We start from the raw sequence: 19,814 nt of genomic DNA, 5'->3' as shown, positions 1-19,814 counted from the left end.
ATTCATGCCAAGAAAATATGCGCTGTGTGTTTAATATTAAATTCGTTGGATAAACCCCTTTAGAAATGAAATTGAGTGCATTAGCCACTTACAAGTGACTTATCACCTATATTCCAGTTGTGATTAATTCTCCCCCCTCCCCCCCCCCGTCCACTGGTCCACAAGAATATTGTCAATATTAAACCGGTCCGCGGTACAAAAAAGGTTGGGGACCCCCTGGACCAGACTAGCAAGGATACAATGCTGATGCTTTATAAGGCACTGGTGAGGGCTCACTTGGAGTATTGTGAGCAGTTTTAGGTCCTTTATCTAAGAAGAGGGTTCAGAGGAGGTTCACGAGAATGATTCCGGGAATGAAAGGCTTCTTGTATGAGGAGTGTTTGATGGTTCTGAGTCTATACTCACCGGAATTTAGAAAAATGAGGGAGAACCTCATAGAAACCTATCAAATGTTGAAAGGCCTAGATAGCATGGATGTGGAGTTGATATTTCCTATACTGGGGGTGTCTAGGACTACAGGGCACAGCCTGGAAATAGAGAAGCAAGCATTTAGCAGGGAAATGAGGAGGAATTTCTTTTGCCAGAGAATGGTGAACCTGGGGAATTCATTGTCACAGGTGGCTGTGGAAGCCAGGTCATTTGGTGTACTTCAGGCAGAGATTGAAAAGTTCTTGATTAGTCAAGGTGCATGGAGAAGTCAGGAAAATGGTGTTGAAAGGAAAAATGGATCAGCCATAATAAAATGATGGAGCAGACACAATGGGCTGAGTGGCCTAATTCTGTTCCTATATCTTATGGTCTTATTCAATCCTGTACTCTAGTATTAGATTTATCACATTTGCCTTGTGATCACATTTCCCCCTCCATATTCTCCAGTCTCCTTTCTAATCCTAAAATTGTGCAGATTGATAGATGAAGTGGCCTCTATTATAGCACCTTGTGTTTAGTTAGTGACAGAATCAGGAGAGCATTCATGGGATGTGGGGAAAGTAAAATGGATAAATATTTTTTGGAAAAAAGATGCTTGATAGTTGGTATGGACTTGAGGTGTTGTATTTCTTTGACTCCACGACTAACAACATAATCAAAAATGAAATAAAAAAGAAACACTGATGTTATGAGTGGTATTGATAGTAGGCTTTTTCCAGTGAGATTGGGTGAGCCTAGAACTAAAGGTCATGGTTTAAGGTTGAAAGGTGAAATGTTTAAGGGGACCATGAGGGGGAACTTCTTCACTTAGAGGGTGGTGAGAGTATGGAACGAGCTACCAGCTGAAGTGGTAGATTTGGGTTTAATTTCAACATCAAGAGAAATTTAGATAGGTACACGGATGGGAGTGATATGGAGCACTGTGGTCTTGGTGCAGGTCAATGGGACTAGGTAGATCAATAGCCTGGCACAGACTAGATGGGCTGAATGGCATGATTCTGTGCAGTAGTGTTCAATGACTCCAATATAATGTCTGAAAAACATGATAGACTCTGACGCCATATCAGGCAAAATGCTACTGACTGCACTTGTACTTCAACTGAACCTGTTAGCTGCAACTGAACTATTCCATATAGGATCTGCTTGTATTAACACGCAATATCACCTGGAACCTCAAATGCTGCATGAACCTAACTGTCTGTTTCACTATTACTAGCTGAACAAATCATTGTAGCAGACTTTTAGTTGCAAAAACTACGATTTTAATATATTTGTTGTTATTTTTTCCCTTTTTCAGTGAAATGAGACAGAGACATGGCTCCAGGGTGACCAGGTATGGGAGCTCAACGTTCAGGGATATTCAATATTCAGGAGGGATAGACATGAAGGAAGGGGAGGTGGGGTGGCGTTGCTGGTTAAAGAAGAGATTAACGCAATAGAAAGGAAGGACATAAGCCGGGAAGATGTGGAATCGATATGGGTAGAGCTGCGTAACACTTAAGGGGCAGAAGACGCTGGTGGGAGTTGTGTACAGGCCACCTAACAGTAGTAGTGAGGTCGGAGATGGTATTAAACAGGAAATTAGAAATGTGTGCAATAAAGGAACAGCAGTTATAATGGGTGACTTCAATCTACATGTAGACTGGGTGAACCAAATTGGTAAAGGTGCTGAGGAAGAGGATTTCTTGGAATGTATGCGGGATGGTTTTTTGAACCAACATGTCGAGGAACCAACTAGAGAGCAGGCTATTCTGGACTGGGTTTTGAGCAATGAGGAAGGGTTAATTAGCGATCTTGTCGTGAGAGGCCCCTTGGGTAAGAGTGACCATAATATGGTGGAATTCTTCATTAAGATGGAGAGTGACATAGTTAATTCAGAAACAAAGGTTCTGAACTTAAAGAGGGGTAACTTTGAAGGTATGAGACGTGAATTAGCTAAGATAGACTGGCAAATGACACTTCAAGGATTGACGGTGGATATGCAATGGCAAGCATTTAAAGGTTGCATGGATGAACTACAACAATTGTTCATCCCAGTTTGGCAAAAGAATAAATCAAGGAAGGTAGTGCACCCGTGGCTGACAAGAGAAATTAGGGATAGTATCAATTCCAAAGAAGAAGCATACAAATTAGCCAGAGAAAGTGTCTCACCTTAGGACTGGGAGAAATTCAGAGTTCAGCAGAGGAGGACAAAGGGCTTAATTAGGAAGGGGAAAAAAGATTATGAGAGAACACTGGCAGGGAACATAAAAACGGACTGTAAAAGCTTTTATAGATATGTAAAAAGGAAAAGACTGGTAAAGACAAATGTAGGTCCCCTGCAGACAGAAACAGGTGAATTGATTATGGGGAGCAAGGACATGGCAGACCAATTGAATAATTACTTTGGTTCTGTCTTCACTAAGGAGGACATAAATAATCTTCCAGAAATAGTAAGGGACAGAGGGTCCAGTGAGATGGAGGAACTGAGCGAAATACATGTTAGTAGGGAAGTGGTGTTAGGTAAATTGAAGGGATTGAAGGCAGATAAATCCCCAGGGCCAGATGGTCTGCATCCTAGAGTGCTTAAGGAAGTAGCCCAAGAAATAGTGGATGCATTAGTGATAATTTTTCAAAACTCGTTAGATTCTGGGCTAGTTCCTGAGGATTGGAGGGTGGCTAATGTAACCCCACTTTTTAAAAAAGGAGGGAGAGAGAAACCGGGGAATTATAGACCGGTTAGCCTAACGTCGGTGGTGGGGAAACTGCTGGAGTCAGTTATCAAGGATGTGATAACAGCACATCTGGAAAGCAGTGAAATGATCGGACAAAGTTAGCATGGATTTGTGAAAGGAAAATCATGTCTGACGAATCTCATAGAATTTTTTGAGGATGTAACTAGTAGAGTGGATAGGGGAGAACCAGTGGATGTGGTATATTTGGATTTTCAAAAGGCTTTTGACAAGGTCCCACACAGGAGATTAGTGTGCAAACTTAAAGCACACGGTATTGGGGGTAAGGTATTGGTGTGGGTGGAGAATTGGTTAGCAGACAGGAAGCAAAGAGTGGGAGTAAACGGGACCTTTTCAGAATGGCAGGCGGTGACTAGTGGGGTACCGCAAGGCTCAGTGCTGGGACCCCAGTTGTTTACAATATATATTAATGACTTGGATGAGGGAATTAAATGCAGCATCTCCAAGTTTGCGGATGACACAAAGCTGGGTGGCAGTGTTAGCACTGAGGAGGATGCTAAGAGGATGCAGGGTGACTTGGATAGGTTGGGTGAGTGGGCAAATTCATGGCAGATGCAATTTAATGTGGATAAATGTGAAGTTATCCACTTTGGTGGCAAAAATAGGAAAACAGATTATTATCTGAATGGTGGCCGATTAGGAAAAGGGGAGGTGCAACGAGACCTGGGTGTCATTATACACCAGTCATTGAAAGTGGGCATGCAGGTACAGCAGGCGGTGAAAAAGGCGAATGGTATGCTGGCATTTATAGCAAGAGGATTCGAGTACAGGAGCAGGGAGGTACTACTGCAGTTGTACAAGGCCTTGGTGAGACCACACCTGGAGTATTGTGTGCAGTTTTGGTCCCCTAATCTGAGGAAAGACATCTTTGCCATAGAGGGAGTACAAAGAAGGTTCACCAGATTGATTCCTGGGATGGCAGGACTTTCATATGAAGAAAGACTGGATGAACTGGGCTTGTACTCGTTGGAATTTAGAAGATTGAGGGGGGATCTGATTGAAACGTATAAGATCCTAAAGGGATTGGACAGGCTAGATGCAGGAAGATTGTTCCCGATGTTGGGGAAGTCCAGAACGAGGGGCCACCGTTTGAGGATAGAGGGGAAGCCTTTTAGGACCGAGATTAGGAAAAACTTCTTCACACAGAGAGTGGTGAATCTGTGGAATTCTCTGCCACAGGAAACTGTTGAGGCCAGTTCATTGGCTATATTTAAGAGGGAGTTAGATATGGCCCTTGTGGCTACGGGGGTCAGGGGGTATGGAGGGAAGGCTGGGGCGGGGTTCTGAGTTGGATGATCAGCCATGATCATACTAAATGGCGGTGCAGGCTCGAAGGGCTGAATGGCCTACTCCTGCACCTATTTTCTATGTTTCTAAATCAATGGTAAATAATGATCATCAATTACCTGGATGTAGTCGTCCATCATAAATGCAAGTACATTTGATAATATAGAGCAGGGGCTCCCCACCTGGGGGCCACAGTCCCCTTGGTTAATGGTAGGGGACCCTGACATAAAAAAGGTTGGGAACTCCTGATATACAGGAAATAAAATATTTGATAGCTATGGATAGATCAATGCTTTTGACAAGAACAAAGGAATAAGAATGAGATCCAGTATCTTACAACTGCAGTCCTTGCAAGCTGCACAGAAGTGGTATTCCAGGCAACATACTGCTCATTTCCAGACTGAAGAAGAGACTGCAATTTGTCCGCAGAATCCTTAATCAGTCTGTAGAAATACAATGACACATAAAAAGCAGCTTACTTCTGATAAAAAATGGCTCTGCATTGTGATAATTGTGTTATTAAAGCAAAATGATTATTGTGCATTACTAGCTAATCTATCCACAGATGCAGACAATCTTATTTCCAGTATTTTCTGTTTTTATTTACTATTTCCTATCACCTATAAACTTTACCAGTATATATAAATTTTATAACTTTGTGGTAATAGTAGACCATTAATTAAATGGACATGGAGCTTTCAGGACATGATAGAGAGTAAGGTGGCACGGTAGTGTAACACTTGGAAGATCAGGGTTCAATTTCTGTCAATGTCTGTAAGGATTTGTACACTCTCCCCGTGACCCTGTGGTTCCCTCCAGATGCTCCAGTTTCCTCCCACATTCCAAAGATATACGGGTTAGGATTAGTACATTGTGGGTGTGCTATGTTGGTAGCGGAAGCATGGTGATATTTGCAGGCTGCCCCCAGCATATCTTTGGACTGTGTTGGTCTTTGACACAAATGACATATTTCACTCAATGCTTTGATGTACATGTGACAAATAAAGCTAATCTTTAATTTGATGGCTAGATTTGATCATGAACAACATACGTTTGGGTTAATGGCTTTTACATTTAATTGGAAATATATTCAACAGGTCATTAAGTTTTTTCAGCAAACAGTAAAGAAATTTATTAAGTCATCTCAAATGATCTATTGAGTGTTATATTAAGTGTACACTATCATTGCTCATTACTGCTTTCAACATCCACAGGTACAAAATGATGCCTAATACCATTGTGTACAAAAAATATTTTCTGTTAAACACTATACCATCATTTTCTTCTTGCATATTGACTCGGATTGAGGACTTAGTGGACTCATGTTCTTGGGTTGCTTATCTCTGCAAACAACCAAATTGCTCTTCCATTTAAGTTCTATACATTCATACTTTGTCCACTTAAAGGTCACCATTACGTCCCATCATGTGCTGTAGTGTTTTGTTCAACATTATTTATCAACCTCCAGTTATTTTCAACTTCTCCAATGTTAACAATGGTCATAGGTCAGTTTCCAGAGTCCAAATTCATTCGTAAAGCGCTAAAACTACTATTATTCCTTGCAACCATTTTCTTACCTACTCACTCTTGGTGTATTTCACTAATGGGCCATCTGAATTTTAAATTTAGAAATGTGTTTTTACTGACCTTTGTGCTCTGTGCTTGTAGGCTTCTGTGTATACCAATGGCTTAAAGAAATCAGTTTTCTCCTTTGCAGTACAATGGAGAGAGACATGTTCAGACAGGTAAGAGACAGAATGGGGTAAAGGTTGACCATGATCTACTCTAGCAAGGCACTTTATTAGAAACCTAAAATGCAGATAATAAAAATCACATTAGTTCTAATGAATCAAAATAGAACTTGCATTCAAAGGTAATTTTTGAAGTCATACTTGACAAATTTGACTATATTTGGAACATACACTTTTTCCACAGAACTGACATGGGATCAATTTGACCCTGCTACCGTACATACTAGATTTCAGTTTGAAAACAAGCCAGCTTTTGAAATAAGGATCTTGTTATTTCTGCACCAACTTCTGCATGCTGCTTTATGGCTGAGAGTTTGGATACTCCTACTTGCAGTATAATAGATGCTTTTGTTTATCTGAAATCATCAAAATTCTAAGACCCAAGTCTTTCATAGGGCTGCTATGGAGGTTCATCATAATCCAGTCTACATGTGAAGAGAGATATTGTGAGTGTGCATAGTTTGTTGACCATGATGAGATATGAAAACCAGGTTAGATATGAAAAGGTGACATGTATTTCCATTATTAAGCCTGTTTATTAAAACCACTTAGCTAGTTTGAAAATCATAAATACTACTCTTCCACTCTTCTCATGCAACAATGCTTTATGGCTGTAACTTAGAAACTAATGTCCATATAAAGGTTTAAATTAGTGATAATTACATACAACTACTAAATAACTTTGTTCTTCCATACTCTCATCTAAATTTGTGCCTCAGATTTAAAAGTCTGATCTCCAAAATGGCAGGGAAGCAAGCTTCAGTAAAAGCCTTGACTTAAAAGCTTGTCAGCAGAAAAATTAGGTTGAGCTTGCAAAATCAGATCTTGGGAAGGGCAACATGGTGCCATTTCAAGGCAAAAACTAGCAATTTGATGAAATGGGTGTCATATGGGTGACTTTAACTTCCCTAATATTGATTGGCACCTGATTAGTTCCAAGGGTTTAGATGGGGCAGAGTTTGTTAAGTGTGTCCAGGACGGATTCCTGTCACAGTATGTGGACAGGCCGACCAGGGGGAATGCCATATTAGATCTAGTACTAGGTAATGAACTGGGTCAGGTCACAGATCTCTCAGTGGGTGAGCATCTGGGGGACAGTGACCACTGCTCCCTGGCCTTTAGCATTATCATGGAAAAGGATAGAATCAGAGAGCACAGGAAAATTTTTAACTGGGGAAAGGCAAATTATGAGGCTATAAGGCTAGAACTTGCGGGTGTGAATTGGGATGATGTTTTTGCAGGGAAATATACTATGGACATGTGGTCGATGTTTAGAGATCTCTTGCGGGATGTTGGGGATAAATTTGTCCCGGTGAGGAAGATAAAGAATGGTAGGGTGAAGGAACCATGGGTGACAAGTGAGGTGGAAAATCTAGTCAGGTGGAAGAAGGCAGCATACATGAGGTTTAGGAAGCAAGGATCAGATGGGTCTATTGAGGAATATAGGGAAGCAAGAAAGGAGCTTAAGAAGGGGCTGAGAAGAGCAAGAAGGGGGCATGAGAAGGCCTTGGCAAGTAGGGTAAAGGAAAACCCCAAGGCATTCTTCAATTATGTGAAGAAAAAAAGGGTGACAGGAGTGAAGGTAGGACCGATTAGAGATAAAGGTGGGAAGATGCGCCTGGAGGCTGTGGAAGTGAGCGAGGTCCTCAATAAATACATCTCTTCGGTATTCACCAATGAGAGGGAACTTGATGATGGTGAGGACAATATGAGTGAGGTTGATGTTCTAGAGCATGTTGATATTAAGGGAGAGGAAGTGCTGGAGTTGTTAAAATACATTAGGACAGATAAGTCCCCAGGGCCTGACAGAATATTCCCCAGGCTGCTCCACGAAGCAAGAGAAGAGATTGCTGAGCCTCTGGCTAGGATCTTTATGTCCTCGTTGTCCACGGGAATGGTACTGGAGGATTCGAGGGAGGCGAATATTGTCCCCTTGTTCAAAAAAGGTAGTAGGGATAGTCCGGGTAATTATAGACCAGTGAGTCTTACGTCTGTGGTGGGAAAGCTGTTGGAAAAGATTCTTAGAGATAGGATCTATAGGCATTTAGAGAATCCTGGTCTGATCAGGGACAGTCAGCATGACTTTGTGAAGGGCAGATCGTGTCTAACAAGCCTGCTAGAGTTCTTTGAGGAGGTGACGAGGCACATAGATGAGGGTAGTGCAGTGGATGTGATCTATATGAATTTTAGTATGGCATTTGACAAGGTTCCACACAGTAGGCTTATTCAGAAAGTTAGAAGGCATGGGATCCAGGGAAGTTTGGCCAGGTGGATTCAGAATTGGCTTGCCTGCAGAAGGCAGAGGGTGGTGGTGGAGGGAGTACATTCAGATTGGAGGATTGTGACTAGTGGTGTCCCACAAGGATCTGTTCTGGGACCTCTACTTTTCGTGATTTTTATTAACGACCTGGATCTGGGGGTAGAAGGGTGGATTGGCAAGTCTGCAGATGACACAAAGGTTGGTGGTGTTGTAGATAGTGTAGAGGACTGTCAAAGATTGCAGAGAGACATTGATAGGATGCAGAAGTGGGCTGAGAAGTGGCAGATGGAGTTCAACCCAGAGAAGTGTGAGGTGATACACTTTGGAAGGACAAACTCCAAGGCAGAGTACAAAGTAAATGGCAGGATATCTAGTAGTGTGGAGGAGCAGAGGGATCTCGGGGTACATGTCCACAGATCCCTGTAAGTTGCCTCACAGGTGGATAGGGTAGTTGAGAAAGCTTATGGGGTGTTAGCTTTCATAAGTTGAGGGATAGAGTTTAAGTCGCGATGTACTGATGCAGCTCTATAAAACTCTGGTTAGGCCACACTTGGAGTACTGTGTCCAGTTCTGGTCACCTCACTATAGGAAGGATCTGGAAGCATTGGAAAGGGTACAGAGGAGATTTACCAGGATGCTGCCTGGTTTAGAAAGTATGCATTATGATCAGAGATTAAGGGAGCTAGGGCTTTACTCTTTGGAGAGAAGGAGGATGAGAGGAGACATGATAGAGGTGTACAAGATAATAAGAGGAATAGATAGAGTGGATAGCCAGTGCCTCTACCCCAGGGCACCACTGCTCAATACAAGAGGACATGGATTTAAGGTAAGGGGTGGGAAGTTCAAGGGGGATATTAGAGGAAGGTTTTTTACTCAGAGAGTGGTTGGCGCGTGGAATGCACTGCCTGAGTCAGTTGTGGAGGCAGATACACTAGTGAAGTTTAAGAGACTACTAGACAGGTACGTGGAGGAATTTAAGGTGGAGGCTTATATGGGAGGCAGGGTTTGAGGGTCGGCACAACATTGTGGGCCGAAGGGCCTGTACTGTGCTGTACTATTCTATATGTTATATGTGCAGGATCACCTGGCCTACATCTCAGGAAATGAGGTAGGTTTATTCCTACAAGTGGAGGTATGTGATCTAAGTCACTTCATATATAAAAATAACTAACTTTAACAGCTGTGATTGTACAAATATTTAACATACTTTATTAAATATTAAACTCCTCCCTTAATCACAGGACTCTGCAGAGAATGGTGTGGACAGCCCAGCGCATTTGTAGTTGTGAACTTCCCGTGATTCAGGACATTTACAATGACAGGTGTGTAAAAAGGGTCCGTAGGATCACTGGGGACCCGAGTCACCCCAATCACAATCTATTCCAGCTGCTACCATCCGAGAAATGATACCACAGCATAAAAGCCAGGACCAACAGGCTCTGGGACAGCTTCTTCCACCAGGCCATCAGACAGGTTAACTCACACTGATTTGAGTGTACTCTATGTTACATTGACTGCTCTATTGATTATAATTTTTTTTATAATTTACTATGATTGCACATTTAGACGGAGACGTAACGTGAAGATTTTTACTCCTCGTGTATGTGAAGGATGTAAGAAGTAAAGTCAATTCAATTCATCAGCCATAGACACAGCTTGAAAGTAAATTTGAAACAGACTTTATGCTACAGTAGTAAGATCCCAGCTTACCGTGCAGTCTGTAGAAGCAGCACAGTGTTTTCTCCTTCATATGTACAGGAGGCCACCACCCGAGCGTACAGCAAGGGTAAACCACTGAGCATGGAATACCCATGGCCACCACAAGCTCGGCGACATGTTTCAACTCCAGTACTACAGGCCTCTGACATCAGAGCCTTCAGGCCTGCAGACAAGGCATGTAACTGTAAAATATGAGAAACATCTGTGCTCATGAATTCAACATTTTAAAATATCCAACAGTAATTCATTTTCTTTAGAAGGTTTTTCATTGGTCAATATTTACTGTCAGGAAGTCAACTACTCCAGTGCAGTGATACTAGCTAATTTGTGAAATGCAAGGTCCTAGACACAACAAGATTAATGATTACATAATTCATTTTAAAACGCAAATGATAAAGGGATAGATGTTGGTCAATCTCCAATTCTGTAATAACATTTACTTCGTTCCCTATTTTAGTCTATCTACATACTGATGTAGCTTGTTATTCCTTTAACCCAGCCAGAAGGAAATAAAGACAATTCAAATTCACAAATACTTCAGTATTCTCATAGGTAGTCTCGTACTCTCCACGTTACATAAACTGTTCATATAAAATTCTGCTTCCCATCTCCTTTCCCTGTTTCAACCCCAGAAAGTATTACCAGATTCTAAACAGAAGCCTTGTCTATCCCATGCATCTTCTAATCATAGTATACCATATTCCAATTAACCCCCTTGGATCTTGCTGACCAGTTGTTCAAACTTTCAACATTACTTCTATAGTAGATTATCACTAACTTTTTATTCCACATCTTAATATTTCTCTTTGTTTAGGTGCTTCATTCCAGTGATACACGGTTGCTATATTTCGTTATCCATGACAGCAGTAGATGGTCTCAATAAATCCCACACTCAATGTTCAATCTTTTGGCATGTTATTTCCTGACCTCAAACACTTTTCCCAGTGCCTATGCACCCTTCTTGACATGCTCCTACCTTGACCTCACTAACCTAGACCACATCATATCCAAAATTGCCATGAACCAAACCAAAGATACTCCGCTGCATCTCCTCCCTGCCTGTTGCTCATGCTACCACCCAGCCTTCGCCAGGTTCCTAACCACTGCCTATATCCACAAAAACATCCAAAATGATGTCCATCTTAAGGTTTGTTGACATTTTCTTCATAACTGTAACATGCTATCATCCTTATGTGGATCTTAGGCACTAAAAACCTGTGTTCCTAGCTGAACAATATTTAAAAAATTGGAAACTTTGCAGTAAAAAGTCACTTAACAAATATGGAAACAACAGGAATTCTGCAGATGCTGGAAATTCAAGCAACACACATAAAAGTTGCTGGTGAACGCAGCAGGCCAGGCAGCATCTCTAGGAAGAGGTGCAGTCGACGTTTCAGGCTGAGACCCTGACGAAGGGTCTCGGCCTGAAACATCGACTGCACCCCTTCCTAGAGATGCTGCCTGGCCTGCTGCGTTCACCAGCAACTTTTATGTGTGTTGCTTAACAAATATGGTATGCCTTACCTCCTCTTAATATATAGGATAATTATTATTTGTTTGTAGTTATAATACACTGTACTGGTATTGTACATCACAGACAGCATTCACTCAAATGCATGATAAGTAGCAGCATTGGAAATTTAGAAAGATATAGGTAATCCCAGGCATTATTTGTACTTTTCTTTCAATTCCATGATTTTGCACATATAACTGGAAGCTATCTTAAGTGTTCACTAATGGTTGGGTAACAGTGTTAGATCATCATCTCATACTAAAGTTTACCTTACCTCAGGTACAGATGAGGTATTTCTCTTGGTTTTGATCTGTAAGTTCACTTGGTTGCAAAAGGCTTCAATAGACAAACACATGAAATGAAAGGCAAAAGTTGTGGCAAGCTGGGGAAGTAGTTTCTGTTGTTGGGTCTGGTGGTCTAGAATTTTAGCCTCTTTTTCACTAAAGGAGACAGAATTTCAAAAATAGTTAAAGCTGATTGTTAAAACACATCAAATCTATTCATGCATCTTTTTTGACCGTGTTATATTTGGTACAACTTTTCATTTAAAAAATTGTTTTGTGAGAAGTGGAAGGAGGAGTTAATAAATAAATAAGAGATAGGTGCAGGTTATTTAACCTATTGTGCTTGCTTTGCCATTCAACAATTTTTTTGCTGATCTTTCACCCATGTTTCTGATCTATAAAACTTCTATTGACTCTATCTTGAATATACTGAGTGACTGTTCCTTTACACCCCCGTTCAGTAGGGATTTCCGATTTGTTACCCTCTGAATGAAGAAATTTCCTCTCATCTATGTCCTAAATGGCCAGCCTGTTATTTTGAAATTATGACCTGTGGTTTTAGACATCCCAGCCAGGAGAAAATTAATTCTGCATCTACTAAGTGAATAACCTCATATTTTCCATATTATATTCCATCTGACATGTCCTTGTGCATTAATTTAATCTGGCTATATTCCACTGAAGCCTGCCGGCAGCTTCTTCGCAGATCACACGGCCACCTAGTTTTGTAGCACAAGTAAACTTGGATACCCATTTGATCCGCTCATTCAATCACAGTATGAAGCTTGTGAACAGTTGGGATCCATCAGCAGATGAGGTGATATTCTTCTAGTCACAGCCTCACCACATACAGTATAACCAAAAGGAAATGAAAATACTTTACAATGAAAATAAGGCTTGACTGCAATGTACAACAAAAATATGTTAGTGGAGGCATCGAATATAATCAAAACTGTCTGTACTATTATTGGGTAAGAATTTGCCTAGAATTATGTTTATCCTATTTAACACTTGATTATGGATTGTATTGGCTTTTAAACAGTACAAAGAAAGGGAAACTAACACAAATTCTGGGTATGAGGAATTTATGGGAGGAAAAGTTACCGAAATTGCATTTTTTAAAAAGAGTATTTATTTTATGTCATGATTGAAGTTATGCATGTATTTCCACTGAAACTGGTGAGACCAAAATAGAGAGATTCACAATAGGTGTGTAAGTGAGTAACAATTCACATCCATTTAATGGGCAATAGATTGGAAGGATTAGGCTAGCAAAATAACTTATAAACAAAGTTTAACTGTGACATCAGAGTAATTGAATACATCTCAGGAAGGGAAAGGGATCAAAATAAATTACGAGATAGCATGCCCCATTAGCCAAAGGTAGAATTTGTTCGAGTTTCTGATTCATTCTTCTATTCTTAAAACTGCTCATTTTATAATGAGATTATCACAATGAACTAATTTAGCTTTCTCATGCATTTCAATCAAAAAAGATTTTATATCAAATATTAGCTTTCTACATTTATACTACATTTTAGCTTGGAAAATAAAACCTGCCGTAAATATGAAAACAAATTAAAGAACAATTACTAACAACAAATTCATTCAGTTATCACTGCTTTAGTAAGTGGCACTGAACTCATTCTTCAGACGTACCCAGGCTTTAATTCTGACTGACGTCTCACCACAGAATATCGAATAGCGATAACACAGGCTTTAGTAAGAGCAGGTACCACTTCTCTAGATAGTACTCGCACTCGAGTAATCATCATACTGATGTAATTGATTCTGTCAGATCCTTGATTAACGTAACTGCCATCTGAAGTCACCTGGAAACAGCAATGAAAAACCTGCATTTCCAATTCAGTGAAGTGCAAAAGGAGCTGCTAGGAACATTAACTAGGGAATATTCCACTGATAGATAAAACATTTGTGTTACTTACATTCTACAATTCAGGACTGACACAAAGAGTTCTATAATAGAAGTGAAACTTGTTATATTTGCATATTCAGCAGAAAATGCAATGTTACCATCTATACAAATCCAAAATAATATCCAAAACCTTATCCTATCTTTCACTTTTCAAAAGAAACTAAATGACACCAATTCTTTTAAGGTATTCAACAACATTACAATGGCAGAGTCTCATTCTATCAAACTGTTGAGATGCACCACTAGACGGACACTCAAAATAGGTCAGCCATGTTGCAAGAGGAAGATTAAATGTTACAAAGACACATGAACAGAGACTTTAACTTTAGCAAGTTCTAGAGATTTCTGCAGGTCTTTTGCTGTTACCCTTAGGTTCTATTTCACCCTCTTCAGCATTGCATGTTGTGCTTATGATCTTTGCAAGATGACCAATCATTGGGAGAGTAGGAACAATACTGAATTTCCTCCATTTGTAGACAATTTCTCTTCCTGTGGACTGATGAACACTCAGGTCTTTAGAAATGCTTTTGTAACCTTTCCAGATTCATGTATTTCTACAATCATTCTAAGGTCCTCTGAAAGTTGTTCTGATCAAGGCATGGTGCACATAAAGTTCTTTCTCGAGAAGAGCAGGCTCTGTCAGTAACCTGACTTTGTGTCTTTTTTAATAGGGCAGGGCATCTCTACAACCCACACCTTCAATCTCAACTCATTGACTGGAACACCTGACTTCAAATAGCTTTTGTAGACGGCATTTCCCCAGAGTTTCACATACTTGTTTGAACCTAGACACTGATTGTTTAAATGGTGTACTCAGTAATGATGAGTACAATTATTTGTGTGTTACCAGTTTAGGCAGATTGCGTTTTTACTATCATTGTGATTTAGATGAAGATCAGACTACATTTTATGGGTAATTAATACAGAAAACCAGCTAACTGCAAGTGTCCACAATCTTGTTCTTGCAACTGTATCGATGCAGCTATAAAGAAGGCAAGACTGTGGCTATATTTTATTTGGAGTTTGAGGAGATTTTGTATGCTTCCTAAAACACCTGTGAATTTCTACAGATGTACCGTGGAGAGCATTCTAACTGGTCTGGTATATGAGGGTGGAGGGGGGGGGAGGTGGAGTTACTGCACAGGATCGGAGTAAGCTGCAGAGAGTTGTAAGATTAGTCGGCTCCATCATGGGCACTAGCCTCCATTGCATCCAAGACATCTTCAAGGAAAGGTGCCTCAAAAGGCAGTGTCCATTCATTAAGGACCCCCACCACCCAGGACATGTCCTCTTTTCATTGTTACCATCAGGAAGGAGGTACAGAAGGCTGAAACACACACTCAATGATTCAGGAACAGCTTCTTCCCCTCTACCATCTGATTTCTGAATGGACATTGAACTCACGAACACTACCCCACTACTTCTTTATTTCTGTTTTAGTACTATTTAACTATTTTTAATATATTTACACTTCATTTTTTTTTCTGTATTATCATGTACTGCATTATACTGCCGCTGCAAAGTTAACAAATTTCACAACATATGCCAGTGATATTAAACCTGAGATTGAATCTGTACAAAGAAGGCATGGACCCTAAAAGTTAAACAGTATTCTAACTTGGGTATGTTTTGCCTGTCATTAAATTCTCTCATTCAAGATCCTTGAAATCCCCCCCTGTGCGAGTACCTTCACCATATACACTGTAGTACTTCAAGATGTTAGCCCACCACCACCATTGGGATGTGCATTACCTGCTGGCCTTACTAGTGACATCCAAATCCAAACCGGATTTCTTGAAAACCCAAGGACTGGCTATGCAGTTCAATTAAATCTGGAAGTTTTCTGCTGTCACAGTTTCTCTTTCTACTAGTCTGTGTTCCTTTTCGTGCCTTGTGACGCATCGGGCAGCATTTTACCTGTTTCTGTAGCGGTTAACTGGTTCCTGTTTCTGTAGTGTTTGACTTTTTTTATGAGGGCAAGTTGCTCGCTTGACACACAACCCAGCACAATGAGCCAGCCGGATTTGAACCTGGGACCATTTGCCTTGAAGTCCGGTGCTGATGCCACTACACCACCGGCTGGCTTATGTTTACTTTTATGAAACTTTAAATTGTAGATTATACTTTCAGCTTTCTCGGAAACACCGATCTGCAGAGTGGTCTAGGTGTTTGCAGGCATACATTACACAGTGTTATCGGTTAGAATGATAACCAATAGTGTATTTTATATACAGAGATTTGTGAATGATTACAGTTAAGAATTATAAATAATGATTTACCCAACTATATCTGCTTAGCATATTTTCCTTGGGAACATGAACATTTTGGATCATCAAATATCCATTGTCAACCTGTTCAAAGGCCATTTTTGGACCAATATCTCCAACTTTGATACCTGAAACCACATAAGAAACATTAGCAATACATTATGTTCATAAACAGAAGCTACGTTAACCACAGAATGTCAAAAAATACCCAGATAACTGCCTTGACAATTTGATAATTAGCGAAAGTTATAATCATTTAGGAAACATGGTCATTAGGAACACAAATGGCTCAAAGCAAAGTAATTTCACAGAAGGTTTTGCTAGAGTGCAGAGAGATATGGGAGATGACCTGTGTGTCAGTGAGCATCATTTGAGGGAGTCAGTGAACACTCTCTGATGATGAACAAGCATAATTTTATTTAAATAAAACAGCAAGTACAGATGTATTAATTTACTTTTTTCCATGTAGGTTAATCAGCAATAATCAGAAGTTTGTACAAAAATTATTTAATTAATATCAGATTGGAGGCCTGTGACTAGTGGTGTGCCTCAAGGATCTGTGCTGGGACTATTGCTGTTTGTTGTCTATATCAATGATCTAGATAATAATGTGGTAAATCAGCAAGTTTGTTGATGACACTAAGATTGGAGGCATTGTGGACAGCGAAGAAGGCTTTCAAAGCTTGCAGAGGGACCTGGACCAACTGTAAAAATGGGCCAGAAAATGGCAGATGGAACTTAATGCAGGCAAGTGTGAGGTGTTGCACTTTGGAAGGACAAATCAAGGTAGGACATGCACAGTAAATGGTAGGGCACTGAGGAGTGTGGAGGAACAAAGAGATCAGGGAATTCAGATACATAACTTTGTTTGCACCTTGGGATTTGTTACTCAATTAATATCACTGTGTGCACAGTAGTGGGTCTGCAATTGGATCCCTGCTCCAGCGGCTTGACATTGATATATTGTGAACTTGCAGAATGGCCATATTATTGAAATTTTCCTGACTTTTAGATACTAACTTTGTAAGGAAATTAAGGTCATCACAGGTCAATTATCCCCTAATCCTCGGACAGGATTGATGAATATACAAAGGATGGAGTATGGCTGAGGACGTAAGCTCACAAGAGTTCCAGGAAGAGCTCAGTACTAGAGAACAGCATTCTGATATTTAGCAGATCACATGCTCTGGCTTAGGGCATACCTATGTTGTGTAATGAATGTCTAAGTAGCCAGCAGTTATGTGTAACTACCACCTTGGCTTCAGAAGATGTGTCTTACTGTGTCTACCTCTTCCTGCATGTATCAGCACAACAATGACAACAGTACTTTATTAACGTGCACTTCTCCAGAATCAAGAAAACTTTACTGTGCTAAAAAAAATCTTCACATCATCAGGAAAATGCTTTATACATTACCTGGCAAAGCGGAATGATCTACCAGGCTGCGGATCTGTACAATAAAGGCATGCATTCCATGGCACGCTCCCTTAGTATACAACTGAGCCAGGACTACAGCATGAGTCGCTGACCTACCCACTGAAAGTAAGAAACAAATTATATGAAAGTTTTCCTAATAATTTTAAAAGAGTATCTAATATTCATCCTTGAACAAGATGACTAATTTATGCCTTCCACTATTAGCGTCCCATTATGTTCACAAATATGATGGATTTGCACATTAATTGCCCAATAACTTCACCACAGAATGTTAGTTAATTGTGGGTATAGGTACCCTGTTATCAATGTGGTAATGTTGGGCAACCTCTCTGGCCCAGAAGAAAACAGGTTAAATGGTTTAATTTCATTCCTTCACTAAGTCAATTATTACTAATGGGTTTGAAAAAATGTTATTACTTTCTCTCTTTCTGTCTTATCTTAATTTTCCCTCAGATCTGCACTGAACTAGAATCTGATTTAGCCTCTCGTTCTGCTGTTTCCTTCTTTGCTTAATCATTCATTATTACTTGAAGAGATGCTTTGTTGGCCCTGGCCATATGTGCCTCAATCTCCTTCAATGGCACAGTAATAGGCCAGTATCTTCAGCTGAAGCCAACAGTAAAAAAAAAACCCAAATGACAGCAGGTTCATCAAGAAACTCCTCTCCAAGCTTGAAAGCTGTAAGTTTGCCTGAAATTTATAAATTAAATTACTGTACATTAAAAATTATATTAATTTTGAGTTACTTTAGCAGAAGGCAGAAGCAAATAACATAATACTAGTGTATGAATATTTTAGAGGCTTACAGTCACCAGGCCACCACTTTATTGAGGATATTTTGGGTGTGTTCAGCAGAAAATCCTGGCAGGAAGTGTCAAAGGTCGCTGTTGTTTCTAGACCTCGAAGATTTGAGCCTGAAGTAAACAGGAACATTCAAATAGTGAATATAAATGTTGAGTGAATACAGATGGAAGCAAAAGATTGATTACCCCTTTTCAGCTGTTGTTTTTGTATTTGCACAGAGTGCACATCTTATTACAACATTAGCTACTTTGCACTGTCGAATTCTGTTAATAACAGACTATATAAGGTTGTGCAAGAGGCTCTGATTAATTCAAACATCCTAAACCAAAAAGCTATGCTGATACAAATGAAACAGAATGAGTATCCAACTTCCTCAATGAATATGTTAACCAGCCAAATATCAATGACTGATACACAATGCCTTTAACTGAACTTGTAAATGGTTTTAAACATAGAAACATAGAAAATAGGTGCAGGAGTAGGCCCTTCGGCCCTTCGAGCCTGCACCACCATTCAGTATGATCATGGCTGATCATCCAACTCAGAACCCTGTACCAGCCTTCCCCCCCCCATACCCCCTGATCCCTTTAGCCACAAGGGCCATATCTAACTCTCTCTTAAATATAGCCGATGAACTGGCCTCAATTGTTTCCTGTGGCAGAGAATTCCACAGATTCACCACTCTCTGTGTGAAGAAGTTTTTCCTAATCTTGGTCCTAAAAGGCTTCCCCTTTATCCTCAAACTGTGACCCCTCGTTCTGGACTTCCCCAACATCGGGAACAATCTTCCTGCATCTAGCCTGTCCAATCCCTTTAGGATTTTATATGTTTCAGTAAGATCCCCCCTCAATCTTCTAAATTCCAACGAGTATAAGCCTAGTCGATCCAGTCTTTCATCATATGAAAGTCCTGCCATCCCAGGAATCAATCTGGTGAACCTTCTTTGTACTCCCTCTATGGCAAGGATGTCTTTTCTCAGATTAGGGGACCAAAACTGCACACAATACTCCAGGTGTGGTCTCACCAAGGCCTTGTACAACTGCAGTAGTACCTCTCTGCTCCTGTACTTGAATCCTCTCACTATAAATGCCAGCATACCATTCGCCTTTTTCACCGCCTGCTGTACCTGCATGCCCACTTTCAATGACTGGTGTATAATGACACCCAGGTCTCGTTGCACCTCCCCTTTTCCTAATCGGCCACCATTCAGATAATAATCTGTTTTCCTGTTTTTGCCACCAAAGTGGATAACCTCACATTTATCCACATTAATTTGCATCTGCCATGAATTTGTCCACTCACCTAACCTATCCAAGTCACCCTGCATCCTCTTAGCATCCTCCTCACAGCAAACACTGCCGCCCAGCTTTGTGTCATCCGCAAACTTGGAGATGC

At 40.4% G+C, this 19,814-nt stretch overlaps 1 protein-coding gene across 2 annotated transcripts in view; it reads right to left on the bottom strand.

The window, feature by feature from the left end:
* The window catches only part of LOC134356829 (peroxisomal acyl-coenzyme A oxidase 2-like), a 42,146-nt gene that overhangs the window by 7,037 nt on the left and 15,295 nt on the right, over positions 1-19,814 (bottom strand). For both annotated transcript variants that reach the window (XM_063068003.1, XM_063068004.1), the window contains exons 4-11: positions 18,422-18,529; positions 17,595-17,714; positions 16,191-16,306; positions 13,635-13,807; positions 11,966-12,131; positions 10,170-10,360; positions 6,096-6,257; positions 4,786-4,891 (exon numbers count right to left, since the gene is read on the bottom strand). In XM_063068003.1, coding sequence (XP_062924073.1) covers positions 4,786-4,891; positions 6,096-6,257; positions 10,170-10,360; positions 11,966-12,131; positions 13,635-13,807; positions 16,191-16,306; positions 17,595-17,714; positions 18,422-18,529 — 1,142 coding nt within the window. The remainder of the gene's footprint in view (positions 1-4,785; positions 4,892-6,095; positions 6,258-10,169; positions 10,361-11,965; positions 12,132-13,634; positions 13,808-16,190; positions 16,307-17,594; positions 17,715-18,421; positions 18,530-19,814) is intronic.

The sequence above is a fragment of the Mobula hypostoma genome, chromosome 15, assembly GCF_963921235.1.
Source record: "Mobula hypostoma chromosome 15, sMobHyp1.1, whole genome shotgun sequence".
Classification (NCBI taxonomy): Eukaryota; Metazoa; Chordata; class Chondrichthyes; order Myliobatiformes; family Myliobatidae; genus Mobula; species Mobula hypostoma.
This window is presented reverse-complemented; position numbering and strand designations above follow the sequence as displayed.